At 40.0% G+C, this 17,960-nt stretch overlaps 1 protein-coding gene across 8 annotated transcripts in view; it reads left to right on the forward strand.

Moving 5' to 3' along the window:
* WDFY3 (WD repeat and FYVE domain containing 3) overlaps window positions 1–17,960 on the forward strand; it is a 285,270-nt gene that overhangs the window by 202,489 nt on the left and 64,821 nt on the right. For 6 of the 8 annotated variants that reach the window (XM_057547043.1, XM_057547039.1, XM_057547041.1 and 3 more), the window contains 7 exons: window positions 3,263–3,442; window positions 4,826–5,059; window positions 11,949–12,048; window positions 13,643–13,803; window positions 14,834–15,063; window positions 16,210–16,319; window positions 17,708–17,890. In XM_057547043.1, coding sequence (XP_057403026.1) covers window positions 3,263–3,442; window positions 4,826–5,059; window positions 11,949–12,048; window positions 13,643–13,803; window positions 14,834–15,063; window positions 16,210–16,319; window positions 17,708–17,890 — 1,198 coding nt within the window. The remainder of the gene's footprint in view (window positions 1–3,262; window positions 3,443–4,825; window positions 5,060–11,948; window positions 12,049–13,642; window positions 13,804–14,833; window positions 15,064–16,209; window positions 16,320–17,707; window positions 17,891–17,960) is intronic. The other 2 variants (XM_057547040.1, XM_057547046.1) reach the window with 1 other exon arrangement.

The following is a 17,960-nucleotide window of genomic DNA, read 5'->3' on the forward strand; positions in this document are numbered from 1 at the left end:
TGAGAAGAACGTGTAATCTGCCGTTTTTGGATGGAATGTCCTATATATATCAATTAAATCTATCTGGTCTATTGTGTCATTTAAAGCTTCTGTTTCCTTATTTATTTTCATTTTGGATGATCTGTCCATTGGTGTAAGTGAGGTGTTAAAGTCCCCCACTATTATTGTGTTACTGTCGATTTCCTCTTTTATAGCTGTTAGCAGTTGCCTTATGTATTGAGGTGCTCCTATGTTGGGTGCATATATATTTATAATTGTTATATCTTCTTCTTGGATTGATCCCTGGATCATTATGTAGTGTCCTTCCTTGTCTCTTGTAACATTCTTTATTTTAAAGTCTATTTTATCTGATATGAGTATAGCTACTCCAGCTTTCTTTTGATTTCCATTTGCATGGAATATCTTTTTCCATCCCCTCACTTTCAGTCTGTATGTGTCCCTAGGTCTGAAGTGGGTCTCTTGTAGACAGCATATATATGGGTCTTGTTTTTGTATCCATTCAGCCAGTCTATGTCTTTTGGTTGGGGCATTTAATCCATTCACGTTTAAGGTAATTATCGATATGTATGTTCCTATGACCATTTTCTTAATTGTTTTGGGTTTGTTTTTGTAGGTCCTTTTCTTCTCTTGTGTTTCCCACTTAGAGAAGTTCCTTTAGCATTTGTTGTAGAGCTGGTTTGGTGGTGCTGAATTCTCTTAGCTTTTGCTTGTCTGTAAAGCTTTTGATTTCTCCATCAAATCTAAATGAGATCCTTGCTGGGTAGAGTAATCTTGGTTGTAGGTTCTTCCCTTTCATCACTTTAAGTATTTCATGCCACTCCCTTCTGGCTTGCAGAGTTTCTGCTGAGAAATCAGCTGTTAACCTTATGGGGGTTCCCTTGTATGTTATCTGTCGTTTTTCCCTTGCTGCTTTCAATAATTTTTCTTTGTCTTTAATTTTTGCCACTTTGATTACTATGTGTCTCGGCGTGTTTCTCCTTGGGTTTATTCTGTATGGGACTCTCTGCGCTTCCTGGACTTGGGTGGCTATTTCCTTTCCCATGTTAGGGAAGTTTTCGATTATAATCTCTTCAAATATTTTCTCTGGTCCTTTCTCTCTCTCTTCTCCTTCTGGGACCCCTATAATGCGAATGTTGTTGCGTTTAATGTTGTCCCAGAGGTCTCTTAGGCTGTCTTCATTTCTTTTTATTCTTTTTTCTTTAGTCTGTTCCGCAGCAGTGAATTCCACCATTCTGTCTTCCAGGTCACTTATCCGTTCTTCTGCCTCAGTTATTCTGCTATTGATTCCTTCTAGTGTAGTTTTCATTTCAGTTATTGTATTGGTCATCTCTGTTTGTTTGTTCTTTAATTCTTCTAGGTCTTTGTTAATCATTTCTTGCATCTTCTCAATCTTTGCCTCCATTCTTATTCCGAGGTCCTGGATCATCTTCACTATCATTATTCTGAATTCTTTTTCTGGAAGGTTGCCTATCTCCACTTCATTTAGTTGTTTTTCTGGGGTTTTTTCTTGTTCCTTCATCTGGTACATAGCCCTCTGCCTTTTCATCTTCTCTGTCTTTCTGTAACTGTGGTTTTTGGTCCACAGGCTGCAGGATTGTAGTTTTTCTTGCTTCTGTTGTCTGCCCTCTGATGGTTGAGGCTATCTAAGAGGCTTGATGGGAGGCTCTGGTGGTGGGTAGAGATGACTGTTGCTGTGGCGGTCAGAGCTCAGTAAAACCTTAATCCACTTGACTGTTGATGGGTGGGGCTGGGTTCCCTCCCTGTTGCTGTGGCGATCAGAGCCCAGTAAAACCTTAATCCACTTGACTGTTGATGGGTGGGGCTGGGTTCCCTCCCTGTTGGTTGTTTTGCCTGAGGCAACCCAACACTGGAGCCTACCCGTGCTCTTTGGTGGGGTTAATGGCAGACTCTGGGAGGGCTCACGCCAAGGAGAACTTCCCAGGACCTCTGCTGCCAGTGTCCTTATCCCCACGGTGAAACAGAGCCACCACTCGCCTCTGCAGGAGACCCCCCAACACCAGCAGGTACGTCTGGTTCAGTCTCCCCCAGGGTCACTGCTCCTTCCCCTGGGTCCCGATGCACACATTACTTTGTGTGTGCCCTCCAAGAGTGGGGTCTCTGTTTCCCCCAGTTCTGTCACAGTCCTGCAATCAATTCCCACTAGACTTCAAAGTCTGATTCTCTAGGAATTCCTCCTCCCTTTGCCGGACCCCCAGGTTGGGAAGCCTGAGGTGGGGCTCAGAACCTTCACTCCAGTGGGTGGACTTCTGTGGTATAAGTGTTCGCCAGTCTGTGAGTCACCCACCCAGCAGTTATGGGATTTGATTTTACTCTGATTGCGCCCCTCCTACCGTCTCACTGTGGCTTCTCCTCTGTCCTTGGACGTGGGGTGTCCTCCTTGGTGAAGTCCAGGGTCTTCCTGTCAATGATTGTCCAGCAGCCAGTTGTGATTCTGGTGCTCTCGCAAGAGGGAGTGAGAGCACGTCCTTCTACTCCGCCATCTTGGTTAATCTCCCTCCTACACAGGCATGATTAATTAAATCACTGGTCACTGGTGATTGAACCTGGTCTCCAGCCCCTCTTTGTCCCTGGGGGCTGTGGGGAGCAGGTTCGGTTAACTTCCAGCCGTCTACTCCCATGGTTGGTTCCCCTGGCAAGACAGCCCATCAACATAAACTCAAGTGTGGTGGAAAGCGGCGTGTTATGATTAACAGAAAAACACATTTGTGGCTCTTTTATCACTTAGGAAATGCCAAGGGTTTTAGGATCTCTGTGCCTGAAATGGGACAAAGACTAAATATATATTTCTTATTATAAATCACAATATCACAGGTGCATAATGGTTAAGAGCACTATTCTCATTTTTTATATGACGGTACGAGGCTTAGAAAGGTCAAGTAACTTCCCCATTTTTATCTTAATCCTAACTCTCTGGCGTGATGGAGGATGGGGCAACTTTGATGGGAATAGAGCCACTACTGGCTCCAGCCATACTCATGTTGGTAACGATGAATAATCAAAACCATTGATCCAGTTACTGAGCTGTGAGTACTCAAATGAATAGAAAAACATCCTGTCAGTTTCTAGGGGTATCACCTTTGTTTTAGCTTATTTCTAGATTTGTTGGCCTGTGTGTTTGCTCCTGTGTGTGGTTTACAAGAGTTCTGGACCATCAATTTATCCGGTTTTAGAAGAGTAGTGAGTAACTTTTAGTAGTGTCAGTTTTTCTAACATGTTATTTCCTCTCTTGTCCCCATGACAGCCTTGGCAGTCAGAAGAAGAGGGATCTTGGCTCCGGGAATATCCTGTGACCCTGATGCAGTTCTTTAGATACTTGTACCACAACGTCCCAGACCTGGCCTCCATGTGGATGAGCCCCGACTTCCTGTGTGCATTAGCAGCCACGGTCTTCCCCTTCAACATTCGCCCTTACTCAGAGATGGTAGGAAAGGGGGAGGAAAATGTCAAAACTGGAATTAGTCTGCTCCAATGGTTAGCAGATTTTTTTGGCCAATCTTTTAAGCTTCTCACCAAGTTACAGTTTCATAACTTTCTGCTTCATCTCTTACATCATTATCTGGTATCTGGCTCCCCACACTCTCCTTCTGCTTTCCCCTAAAATAACAGTGAATCCTACTTCCTGTTTTCATTTACCATATTCTTGTAAGTCCCTCATTAGTGAATTCCCTCTTCGTGTAGTTGTTGGTCCATTTCTTATTATATGTAATGATAGCTGTATAGTTGTGAAATCAGGTTACAGAACTCTAGTCAGACCAAATTTATTTCCACTTCATTTATCTCAGGAATTAGGCATCTCCTGGATTTAGTCTTTACAAATTAATTAAAGGATTGATTGTCTTTATAAGAAATGACATGTATGTTTGTCCTTTCTGTTCAACTTTTTCTATTTTGTTCAACAGTTATTTTTCATATTTTGCACTAACTTAAGAGAAAGTTATTAGACTATAATCATATGTAGTATAAATACTTTTGTCCTTTAAAACGAACCCAAAAGACAGTTATTCTTCCATAGAACTTCAGAATTTCATGATGTTTTGTCTTACTTCTACCACTTATTCGAGAGCCTGGAATAAGGTATCTTCTTCATACTAATTTTTCTTCATGTATAATGGTGAAATACTCGTTCTAAAATTGTGGCGATTTTTAGGAGAAAGGCAAGTATAGCACGTGACCTTAACACCATGGCTTGTTTATAATTTTAGAATCCACATTTTTGGTAAAAAAAGGATTTTAGTAATATTTCAATGTTTTTTCCTTGTCGGCATCTTGTAATCTGTCTTCTAATCCTTCTTTCTTTTTCTGTTGGCTCAAACTTGGTACTAGTTTTGTTGTTGTTTTGTATTGTTTATTTATTTGGGTTTTTTTTTTTTTACCTACAAAAATGGGTCAGCCCTTGGGTGCAGTCATTATGCCAGATCTTTATCTGAAAGTCTATAACACTTGACTTCTCAGTAGGTGTGTTTTAAATATGCAAATATAGTCATTCTCATTTTATTATTTCATTTATTTCAAGTTCAGTTATCCACAGTAAAGATAAAATTCAACATAAAGCAGTTTATATGGTTAGTGGCCAGTGAGTAGCTTAATATTAGAAAGAGCATGTGTTGAGTAATCGTGACATGTGCCCGATTACCACCCTGAAAAGAGAAAATAAGTAAAGCAAAGTGAACGATGTAATGCACTGAATAGCTTAATAGGAGGTAAACACTGAACAAAAATACTGTTGCTGCTACAATTTGGTGGAAGTAAAAATATCAAATGAAATTGAATGTGACTAGGATATATTTCCACTTGATTTTATTAGGTGACTGATCTTGATGATGAAGTTGGATCTCCAGCGGAAGAGTTTAAAGCCTTTGCAGCAGACACAGGGATGAACAGAAGCCAATCAGAGTACTGCAACGTGGGCGTCAAGACATACCTGACCAATCACCCAGCTAAAAAGTTTGTTTTTGACTTCATGCGGGTCTTAATAATAGACAACCTCTGTCTTACCCCTGCCAGCAAGCAGACTCCACTAATTGATCTTTTGTTGGAGGTAAAGACAAAGAAATGCATTTACATCTCTTTCAAATTGTTTTTATAATGAGAGCGTTAATAACCAAGCAAGTTTTATGCCACGTATCTTTCAGATTTCTAATTCTTTTGGGTTGTAAAGGCAGAACATATCATGGGCTATGGGAATTTTTTATCACAAATGTGCTAATATATGCCCTATCGATTTGTTTCTCTTCTTTCTATTCCTCTTGACATGTCCTTAATTTAGTCCTTTATCACCCTTCCCCTGGATAGACCAGGAATTGACAAACTTTTTCTGTAAAGGGCCAAATAGTAAATATTTTCAGCTTTGTGGGCTGTACAGTCTCTCACAACTACTTCACTCTGCCATTGCAATGAGAAAGCAGCCACAGGCAATACATAAACGAGTGAGCGTGGCCGTGTTCCAGTACAACTTTATGTACCGTAACAACTATAAGCTGAATTTGGCCCATGGACCTTAGTGTTCTAGCTCCTTCCCTAGTCATTTACAGCAGCATTGTCTCCTTAGCTTATAACTCCCTACTTCAGTCCCTCTTATTTATCACTTCCAGTATTGCTTTTAGTGTTCTGTGGGGCTTAAGGCGTGGTGCATTGCACATAATAGGTGCTCAATATGCCCGTACTGCATTTTCCCCAAGGCAGCAAACTTGTAGGTTGCTTGGTATCTGAGCTCAGGCTCCTGTAACAAAATACCATAGACTGGGTGGCTTCAGTAGCAGATAGTCATTTCTCACAGTTCTGGAGACTGAGAAGTCTGACGTCAGGACGCCAGCTTGGTCAGGTTGTGGTGAGGGCCCTCTTCCTGGCTTGCGGATGGCTGCCTTGCTCCCACAGAGCAGAGAAAGAGCTCAGGTGGTAATTCCTCTTCTTATAAGGGCATGAGTCCCCTCCTGTGGACTCCCCATGACCTCATCTAAACCTGATTACCTCCAGAAAGCTCCACCTCTCTAATACCATCACATTGAGGGTTAGGGCTTAATTTATGAATTTTGCGGGGGGACACAAACATTTAGTCCATTGCACTTGCTAATTCTCCTGATAAGTGATAAGAACTAGCTGATGCATCAGAAAACAAACCCTAAAGTGGTCACACTGCTGGCTCTAGAAATTGACCATCCCTGAAAACCAAATGTTCACCTAGAAAAATCTCAAGAAAAAATAAAAGATCATTGAAGGGGATCTAATATATAATTAGTTGCCTATACATTCATTCTTTTGGCCAATTCATATAAATAGGGTCAAGCAGTACATGCCAGAGCTCTGAAAATAATGTTTCATGAAAGATTCAATCAGTGTAAAAGACTAACTGCTTCTCTCTGTGAGGAGCTTCCCACACGCCGCCCTCAGCAGTTTGACAACTGAACCTGCACTTTCGCTGCTCCCTCTAGTGGCGAAAACAGTTAACTTTTTATTTGAAACCTTAAAATCCCAGCAAATGTTTTATCTTATTCATGTGAAAATATCTCAGTTTGGTCAATTAAAAGAAATCAGTGTAATTTAGGTACCAGCCACGCTAAGCACTTTAAAGCATTTTTTAATTTATTTATTATTTATTTATATATCTTTGGCTGCGTTGGGTCTTTGTTGCTGCGTACGGGCTTTCTCGTTGCGGTGAGCGAGGGCTACTCTTCTTTGTGGTGAGAGGGCTTCTCATTGCGGTGGCTTCTCGTTGCAGAGCACGGGCTCTAGGCATGTGGGCTTCAGTAGTTGCAGCACTTGGGCTCAGTAGTTGTGGCTCGCGGGCTCTAGAGCGCAGGCTGAGTAGTTGTGGTGTACGGGCTTAGGTGCTCCACAGCATGTGGGATCTTCCCCGACCAGGGCTCGAACCTGTGTCCCCTGCATCGGCAGGCGGATTCTTAACCACTGCGCCACCATGGAAGTCCTATGCAAAGCATGTTAACCAGGACCACAGTGTTTAATATTGGCAGAAAAATAATTGATTTCATCAAGAATTCATCTGGTAGAATTTAAAAGCCTGCCTGGTGGAGCTTGTCCTCTTTGGAAACTTTAAAATAAGAAGAGAGATGGCTAGTATTTTAGTGCATGGGGTAAGAATTTGAAGCATTCTATGCAAAATAAAATGGTTTTCAGAAAATAACAGGATAAAGTTAAGAATAGGTGTGTGTAAGAAAGCATAACTGAGCCAAAAAATAAAATACACATATGTAGAGGAAATGGGGTAAGTGTATGTATTCAGTAATAACAGTCTTGTAGGAATCCTAATAGCTAATTAACTAGCAATGGGTAAATTGTATAATTGTCTTTTATTTTGGTTTTCTGTATTTTTCAGTAAGGAAAGTTTGATATGGCATGTATTAACCTTGAGATAACATTCTCATTATTGTGGACACTAATTTGCCCTGAAGTGGAATTGTATCTGATTGCATTAGGGAGTCAGGGGCGGTAGGGTGGTATTTTAGGAAGAACCAGGGAGTGTCAAGGTTGAATTTCCCAAATAGATCATCAACTCTTTAAAGTTAGGGACCAACTTTCATGTGTCCTTTTGTCTCTCACAAAGTTAGCTCAGTGCCTTTCTGTGTTCTTTAAGTTTTTTTGAATTATTTAACTATAACTACATCCCTGGCAGTTCCCAAACAGGAAGATATGATACCATCTCATAAGAGAGAGATAAATTTGCTTTTAAAAATCAGTGCTTTGAGGAACTTCAAATCTAATACACAAACACAGAATACACATACCAAAAATATTTAGTGGAAATGCTGTTGCACTCCATGTCTTCCTGTGGTGTAAAATAATAAATTACAAGCATATGATTCTGAATGTTACAATTATGAAGTCTATCTCTGAAGAAAGTCAGCAAAAGAACTATCCTATATATTTACCATTTACCGACATGAAGGAAGGTGTTTGAACCAACTGATTTTCGGGCTGATATGCTCAAGCCAGGCCATTTTCAGTCTCACGATTGTTGGGATGTCATCATAAGAGTGTCTACTTACTTGATGGTGTCTATAAAAGAATGTGTGAAGTTATCTTTATTAGCAGTCTATAAAAATAAAAGCTTCCCATTCATATAGACTGTCTTGAGTGTGAGTCCGGCCAAATACAAGGGAAGCAGTGAGATGCCATAGAAGGACCTGGTTTGAATTCTGGCCCTGTGGTTTATTATGTAAACATTTTAATCTCACCGAGCTAAATTCATCCTCTGGAGAATGATCTTATATACTGTCTCCCCTGCATGATTGTTGTGAGAGTTAAATATATATAAATCACCCAGCACAACTATTTTGAGAAATTAAACATGTGCTGCTTATAGCTGTGTAACCTTGGCCCAGCTCAGTTCTCTTCACCCCTTACAGTTTGCCCATCTGTAACGTAGCATAAAAATAGAACCTGTCTCTGAGGACTGTTGTGAGAATTAAGTAAGATAATACATATAAGATTCATAACACAGTGCCTGGCACGTAAGACCTGCTCCAAAATCAAGTGGCCTGCGGTGGCTTATACAGTCACCAGCGTCCTCTGCTGTCACCACCAGGCATCTCATGAAAGGCCAAATGAATTTGCTGCACGTGGCCACGGAAGGAAAGTACCTGAGAACAGATCAAAAAGTACTCGTATATACCTGAAGGAAAGAAATATGATGAAACGAAGGCGGCTGATTTGGAGTGTGTGCCTGTCTGATACCACTTTTCTGTAGTCTGAGGAGTTCACTGCTTTCTGCTCCCGCCATCTGCTAAAAGACCTCCCCGTGCCCATCAGAGTACAGCGCCCCCTGCAGAGCAATAAACAAACCAAACAAAGTGGCGAAAGTGGGCACAGAGAGTGCTGTGAAATAACTGGGAGAAGAGAAGCCAGTCGGGAGGAGTGCTGCAGTCAGAAGGGCAGAGCGGAAACCCCTTTTCCTTGAAGGCTTTGCCTGTTACGGAGCACTAACGGCCTCCCCACCAGAGCCAGAGGGCTCTCAGCCACGGGCAGCACACGCGCCCACGACGACTCGGCACGGCGTTCCCAGGCCTCGAAAAGGACGCCTTGCGTCTCTGAAGACTCGTGTTGTTGACTGGCTTCACTGTCTTCTCTGGGAAGACAGATCTCGCAGGCAGAGCAGAGCATAGCGCTCACCCTGTCTTCCTTCGGCCCTGAACTCATCCTGGTTGTCTGGTGGGCCAGCCAGTTTTATCTAAAAACATGATGGGGAGATTGTGGCTGGCTGAATTGCTCTTGTTGTGCATTTGTTAACTTCAGTATGGAGATTTTTAGTAGGGCTGGAAGAGTACGGAATGGCAGGTGAGGTGGTGAACTTTGGCGTCAAAGAAACTGACGTTTGAAACCTAGTTGTGACTTGACCAAGTGACTTGACCTCTCAAAGCCTCAATTACCTTATCTCTAAAGTGGAAATGATAGTATCTACTTCGAAAGGATATTGTGCAGAATGAGATAAGGTACATAAAACTAAGCACTGTGTAGTTACATAATTGTAGTCCAGCGAATTGTTTAAAAGAAAGAAAAAAACACCCAAGAAAACTACGCATGCACTCATGAAGTCTTAAGTCCGTTAAAAGTTAGGCTACTATGAGTCTCAGCAAGAACATTTGAACTTGTCAGTTAGAGCCAGTAACAGAGTTAATTCTGGGTCATGATCATTCAAGAAACAGCTTCAGTGAGAGGAATCAGAGGATTAAATATGCCTGTTGGTGACTGAGCCAGCCTTAAATCCTTATAGAATACAAAAGAATACTTTCTAATTAAGTAAAAATAAATATTGTTGACAGATCAAGCTACTTCTCTATGTTCTATGTTCCCTGTTTTACATACTCCAAAACTTTGTCTAATTAAGATTTTATAAACCCTACTCATTATTACTTATCCCATTAGCCACATTGAGTTGATTATAATCCTGAATGAGTATTGCCATCTTCAGGGGTGTTTAAATCCTCCTGTGAGTGGAGAGCCTTACTCCTTAGTAAATTTTGATCACTCAAGCTGTTTGAAAATGGTCTCTGATCTGATTGCAGGGTAGTCCTCATAGACCTATCAATCTGTCACTTATCACTTGAAGGTCCTCGCTTTCCCTTCTATTAACAGGGGTGGGGTCTTGATGTACTGTCAGCATGAGGAATAGGCAGGCCTTGGCCCCAGCTCTTCTGCTGACCATTGTATTAGTCTGTTCATCTACACAGGAAAATGTATTAAGATTATAAACAGGGACTTCCCTGGTGGCGCAGTCGTTAAGAATCCGTCTGCCAATGCAGGGGACACGGGTTCGAGCCCTGGTCCGGGAAGATCCCACATGCAATGGAGCAACTAAGCCCGTGCGCCACAACTACTGAGCCTGCGCTCTAGAGCCCACAAGCCACAACTACTGAGCCTGTGTGCCACAACAACTGAAGCGTGTGCGCCTAGAGCCCATGCTCCGCAACAAGAGAAGCCACTGCAATTAGAAGCCCTCACACCATAGCTAGAGAAAGCCCGCGCGCAGCAATGAAGACCCAATGCAGCCAAAAATAAATCAATAAATAAATTTTCTAAAAAAAAGATTATAAACAACATGTCATGACCTTCACTTTTTCCCAAATTATTCTAATGCCAAACCAAACTCCTAAGAACTAATATTCTTTTAACTGTTACTAGGCCCATGTTTTGTCATTTTAAAACAAAATAAATATGTTTTATCAGAAAAACAGAGAAACGTTCATTACAACTTTGGTTGGTTTTTGAATCCTTAGAATAATATCTTTGATCTGAATATAGGATTCCAATTTTAACTGCTTTTTTAAAATCTTCATCAGCACCACTTTGAAAATCAGAATAGAAAGAAGTGGGTTTTTCCCCAGTGGAACAGATTTTAACTTTAAATGCATAAAGCAGAACAGTGTTCTATAGCCCACTTCTGCGGCATGGTCATAAACATAGTCCTGCACCTGTCTGTGCGAGAAGGAATAGATTCTTTAACTTCACTTGCAAAGCATCAGTACGCTGCTTGCAGCTACAACATCCAGGTCTCTTTTTAAGAAACAACTTTATGTCAGTTTATTGAATCGTTCAATATCCAGCTCCTATCCAAAGCCAGCTAACACGACTGGCATTTGAGAAGAATGACAAAAGGATCTTTCCTACCTTTCATCCCTGTGTTCCCAGTGCTTTGCCACCTCTCAGGCTAGAGACTTGAAAGTTATGCACCTGGATCATACCACCCTAATTACCAAAGAAATGCCATCAGAGAACTATAGTTTAACTTTGTGCCCTAAGCTTTTATTCAAGATAATTTTAAAAATCATCCTTGTACCGTGTAAAATCATTATCAAGGGTACAACCTATAGGGCTGTTCATTGTCCTCTTTATAAAAGCCCACAGGGAACATTCTTCTCAGAACAATCTTAGGAAAACATCCTTGCTGACTATATAGTATGCTTCCTTTTTTATAGATAATTAAAGGCTTTGTAAATCATATTATTTTTTTTCTCCTTCTTGACCCTAGGAAGCTCAAAGCAAAATTGTGTGCTTAATTGATTTTTTTGATATAAATACTCGCCTCCCCATTGACTTTACCTTCTTGGTTACTAGACTCCTGAGCTTTTGTGTTTGTTTAAATGGCTTTATGATTTATTTTATCTGTATCTCATTAGAAACTGCCAGATCTCTTTTGGAAGTGAGGTAGATAGATAATAGATATCAAATATTTATTAAATACTTAAAATGTTTAGAATACTGCTTTTGGAGGAATGGATTCAAAAGAAGATATTGTTTCACCTTTGCTTCAATTTGTTTTTTTAATCTATGGTCAGAAAAATAAGAGAGTATAAGCATACATATCATCTCTCGTGACATATTCTACTACTTACCAGTAGTTCTTTTTAATGTAACTATGGTTGAGCCTTACCTTTGTTTACTGGGTTCTGTTTCTAATTCTAAATTTTATTGATTAGGCTTCCCCTGAAAGATCGACAAGAACTCAGCAAAAAGAATTTCAGACTTATATTTTGGATAGTGTGATGGACCATTTGCTTGCAGCTGATGTTTTATTGGGTAATATCATGTTTTCTTTTCAGTCTGTTAAAAGTACCTATAATCACTTCCCTTCTCTATCTAAACCCCAAGTATACCACTTTTTTAATGTCATCTTTTTCCTTCTTTTCTGTGCATTTTCACCTCTTATTGGTATTTTCCTATAATGAGGAAAAGGCCCATCCAGCTCCTTCCTTTGAACCTGGGATAAAGGATCAACAACAGGGAGTACGAAGTTGCTTTTCCACGTTCATATGCTCAGAGGTGGCAGGAAGAGGACGAGGAAAGAGAAAAAATGTTTTTAAAACCATATTATGTGAACAGTATATTTTTATGAATTATCTAATACTTTTAAAAATTACCGTAATATACTTACAAATAAATTACAAATGTAGCACTCTGTGAATTACCACCCAGGCAACATGCCTGTATAAGAGCACTCAGATAGAAATGCATTACCAACACCCTCAGAAACTCTACTTATTAGTGGAATTATTCAGTTATAGGTATCTATGTTATTCTTTAGAATGGCTTTCAGGATGTAAATTCAAAGCACATTAAAATGTTTTTCCTGTATGTCTCTAGTTACAATAAAACTACAAAACTTGATACATTTACAGTGGAGCTAACATTTATATGTAAAACAGTGACAATTTAAAGGAGAAGGAAAAGTAATGATTTAGCATATTTGCTACTTGAATTTCTGGTAATTATATAAATCATAGAACCTCCATGCTATTACATTATCATTTTTTTTTTTAACAAAGTAAGTTTGCCAAGAAAATCTTTAGTGTTGTCATAACATGCAACTCTCAAAGCGTGGTGTCAAGTCAGACTTTGGTATTTGTTCTTATCACTTGAGAATCTTAAGTAATATCAGTCTTACTACATAAAGACACAAAACGAAGAGTTTTGCATTGTGTAGTGATTTAGAGTTAGGTGGGAATAATAATTACAGTCAGTTAAGGCTCCTAATTTCTAGAAAGGAGGGAGGGGCTTAAAGGGGGCGTTCTGTTGGAGGAGGAGCCAGGAGGATTAGTGCTGAGGCAGTGTGTACACAGCGAGCACACTGAAGCCACCGGGGCAGCTTGTAGAAGAGGAACAGTGCTGATGGGAATCATGGAAGGGGCGAGAGGTACCCCATGGCAGCACCACCACCGATGGTACTCTGTGTTTTACCGTTCTTCTGACCTCTCTTCTGCCTCCATTACTTCGTTGTGCTCAAAGTTTTGTTTGATGATTTGTTTTGCCCTTCATTAGTTAGACAGAATCAATTTACAACTAATAAACTGACTTAATTTTTCTCTCAAAGGGAGGCTATGTGTCACTGACAGTTGAAGAACTGTTTGCTTATCACAGACTGTCTTAAGGCAGTAAGAAACTTCCCAGTCTCCATCCGTAACACTTTTATCCTGCAGAAATTATTTCTTCAAATATTTATCATGACTTCTGGCCATGAACATCATTTTGCTTAAAGTAGTACATAAGAGCTAATGGTCCTATTTCTAACGGTAGTAGATGTACTCATCTTGCCTTAGCCTGATTTGTTGGAGGGTCTGGTCTTAGGCTGGTGGACATCAATTTTCTTAGACATTTCTTTCCTGCTGGAATTTAGGGGAAGATGCATCTCTGCCTATTACCAGTGGAGGGAGCTACCAAGTATTGGTGAACAATGTGTTTTATTTCACACAACGTGTGGTGGACAAGCTTTGGCAAGGCATGTTCAACAAAGAATCTAAACTTCTTATAGATTTTATAATTCAACTAATTGCACAGGTAATCCATTGTCACACTAGTTGTAGAGTACATGTTTTCCTATTGAAAAACTTTGCCTCGGGTGTCAAAATTGTTGGAAATAAGTGTAACTAATAAGATAATGAATGTTGACATTTTAATGTAAAGCTCAGCTTATTAAAAGTGAATAAAACGTAGATCTGTAACCATTCCCCCCCTTACCTGTGGCCTGGTGCCAGTGTGTCCAGTATGTAAAGCTTCCTCATTCTCTCAAGCTGTGGGCTCCCACTGCCTTCCCCACTGGCATTGCTCTTTGCTAACCACATAGCTGGATAGCTTCCTGTTGGTTTAAAGACCTTAAGTTAATACAATTTGATAGATTTCCATAGTATGATGCATCAGTGTGTCAAGATTTACAGAGCATGAAGAGTTGATATTAGAGGAGTATTCTCTTCTTGTAATTGAATCTTTACAAAGTTCACTGTAGTCCTTGTTCCTTTGAAGATATCATATTAGTGTGTGTTTGTGGTACCTTTTCCGGTTTGGCACAAGTGATAAATCTTATTCAACACACGATGTAGAAAGTAGGAAATACTGTTGTCATGTTATTAGACACGCACATGTCACCGAAGAATTTTTTAAGAATAAATTTGTATTTAAGCCAAAGAGAAAAGTTCTCATGTGAGATGAAACAAGAATGTCAGAAGTTCTTTACTAACATTTTAGGTAATTTTTTTTTTTTTTTTTTTTTTTTTTTTTTAGTAATTTTGAGTAGCGATTGATCACCCTTACAAAACTTGTGGGGTAGGAGTCTCTACCCAGATGGCACTTCCCCGTGTTCTCAGGGAAACTGCTCTGCACACAGATGTGTATACACACAGCACTCATCTCATTACATTTATGTGTCTCTTGGGTTCTGAACCTCATAATAGCAAGAGCTTTGTATTTTTTATCTTAGCACCCCAGTACTTAGCATGGTGTCTGATACATAATAAACCTAATAAATGTTCATGTGTGAATGATAAGCAGACTTTTTTTGTCCATTTTACTAAAGTATCTCTCATATCTTTAGTCAAAAAGAAGATCCCAGGGATTGTCACTGGATGCGGTTTATCACTGCCTCAATAGGACCATATTGTACCAGTTCTCCCGGGCGCACAAAACCGTCCCGCAGCAAGTAGCTCTCCTTGATTCACTCAGGGTCCTGACTGTAAACAGGAACTTGATCCTGGGCCCTGGGAACCATGACCAAGAATTCATTAGCTGTCTGGCTCACTGCCTCATTAACCTGCATGTTGGAAGGTAACTCTTTTAGGTTCAGTTTGAATTTGTCTTTGATAGTTTTCTACCAGAACTCTGTTCTACTTTTTTGATTATAACATTTTTTTTTCTTTAATCTCGGTTTTACTTAAAACTTCATGAGAAGGGAAAAGACAAGGGTTGAATTTCTGCAGTGAAATAATGAGTATATTTTTGCTTTAATTTTCTGTATCTTTAAATTTTTTGTTAATCACATGTCACATATATAATTTTTAAAAAAGAGTTTGCTTTTCAAGTAAAGTAGATACACACTGTTGGAGGTTAAGAGGGGTAAAAAGATAAGAATGCAATAAATAAATGCAATATATGTTAAATGGGTAAAATTAGTATTTTGCCACTGATTGCTTTGCAAGATATTTCTTTGGTGTCTGCTGGGGGCCAGGCATTGAATCAGGGACTGGGATGAAATGTGAATGAGACAGACCCTGTGGCAGGTCTTGGAGCATGCAGCCTAGGAGGGAGGAGCCATAGCTAAGCAGTGTGCTCTGCTAGAAGCACGGTGCTTTGGGGGCACAAAACAGGTGCCCCTAGCCTGGGAGAGACACCTGCTGAGTTACAGCTTGAACCTGGTTGAGGAGGAAGTTAATCCTCCAAAGAGAATGGGGAAGAGTGATGTGGGAAGAAAGAGTCATCTATCCGATCGCCCAGAGGGCAGAAAGAATATGGCACGTGTAGGAAACTGCAGGTATTTCCCTGCTGCTGGAGCAAAGAGTGGTGAGATAAGATATGGGAGAGGGGGCATATCTTAGGATATAGGAGGAGAGCATGTTCTTATGTTTAAGAACATAGGAGGAGGACGTTCTTAAACGAACTTCTCGTAATTTTTAGGTAAAAATGTTAATAGTGATCAAAAAAACGTCTTAAATAGCAAGATGCTCCTCTTAATGCTGTCATTTAGTTTAATTACATTTCGTCGAGTGGATTTGTGACGTCCTCGCTCGAAAATGGCATTTTCATGATAAACTCTTAAGTTCTGTTCTGTGCATCTGCCAAATGTCTGTCTGCCACTTAACGGAGCTCTGTGACAGAGCCAGCGTTGCCTTGTGTCTGCAGAGTAGTGCTTAGTCATCACAGTTCCCAGCTGCGGTCACCTCCTTCATGTAGTGTAAACTGACGGGAATTTTTCAGCAGCGTGGACGGGTTTGGACTGGAAGCGGAAGCCCGCATGACGACGTGGCACATCATGATCCCCTCGGACGTTGAACCAGACGGGGGTTACAGCCAAGATATTAGTGAAGGTAGCTATCTCAACTGTTTCCCCCCTTTCCTCTCCACTCATTTCCGATTTTTAAGATATAACCGAAAACACCGACTTGAGAAACTGCCAACATTGACAGCCGACCTCTCCATAGGGCGTACCTGAACATACACCGGTACGCCCGCCAGCATGTACCAGCGTGCTAGCGGTACGTCTCCTTGTGCCAGGATGAGCAAACCCCTGAAATGGCTTGCCCTCCACATTTCATCGTAACACCAGGAAACTTGGTGATACTTACATTTGCGCAAGCAGTAGTGCAAGTATGATACTGACTTGGCGCTTACTCTTAAGAGAGCTGGCTATTGGTAGTATTAGGCCAATCACAGTGGAGGCAAATATTGCTTGAGACAGATTGTCAGTACTACCATTTTTATTCTTTCTCCCTTTTTTAAATCTAGTTTTCCCACTGATTTTGTAAGTATTGTGCATATGAGAGTCTTTGGGTGGATTGATTTCTAATTTCCAACGTTGTTCAGTTGAAAAGATTAGATAATTACAGAAGTGCTTGTCTCTCCAGCAATATTTAGTGTGGTGGTTTTGCATATGATTTTATCTTTTGTAGGTCCAGCACTCATTCCTTCATTCATTTAAGCATTAATTTGTTCTCTGTTCTTTCACTAAAATTTCTTGAACCCCAGGCACTAAGGACACACTGATTGTTTTCACCCCCCAAGGAACTAACAGTCTAGAACACTGGTTCTCAAAGTGAGGTGCTCAGACTAGTAACATTGGCATCATTTGGGAACTAGTTAGAAAAGCAGATTCTCTGGCCCCATTCAGGTCTACTGAGTACTCAGTACTCAGATACTCTGGGGGGTGAAGACCAGCAGTCTGTTTGAACAACCTCCCAGGTAATTCTGATGCTTGCTAAAGATTGACTGGCCTAGAGCAGGAGTCGGACAAATTAGCAAAGAGTCCAAAGCAAGATGGAATTTAATAGTAAAAACTCTAAAAATATTTGTTTACTATTTCTTTCCTTTTGCAAAATCGTCAAGAACAATTAACTTATTTGTGAATATACCTTAAATATTTAGATCTAAAATTTACTTTTAAGTGGAGAATAAGTTCTTTTCTTTTATAGAAGAAGCTAGACAATGAAATATATATGTAATTTCCAGTTTTATAAATAAAAATGTAGTCTTTTTGCTTGATATAAAGTTTTTTACTTTTTTTTTAAGTTTTCCAAGTAGCCAACCGCATTTTTGGTTATCTGAATAATCCTATTTTACTGAGCTGGCTATGATGTGAAGCATTTTTTGGACAGTTAAGTACTATACATCTAAGTTGAAATCCTTAGATATAAAAGAAGAAAAAAATACTAACTACCTTTATATTCTTTTTGATCAGTTGCTGTTTTTCATTTCCTAGGGCGTCAGCTTCTCATAAAAGCTGTCAACAGAGTTTGGACTGAATTGATTCATAGTAAGAAACAAACCTTGGAGGAGCTTTTCAAAGTCACTCTACCTGTGAATGAAAGAGGCCATGTGGACATAGCTATAGCAAAGCCGCTCATTGAAGAAGCTGGTTTGAAATGTTGGCAGAATCATCTGGGTAAGAAAGTTTACAGATATCATGTGACCAAGGGACTTATATGCAACTATCATATTTGGGTGCACTTTAG

Source organism: Balaenoptera acutorostrata, chromosome 5 (assembly GCF_949987535.1).
Source record: "Balaenoptera acutorostrata chromosome 5, mBalAcu1.1, whole genome shotgun sequence".
NCBI classification, from domain to species: Eukaryota; Metazoa; Chordata; class Mammalia; order Artiodactyla; family Balaenopteridae; genus Balaenoptera; species Balaenoptera acutorostrata.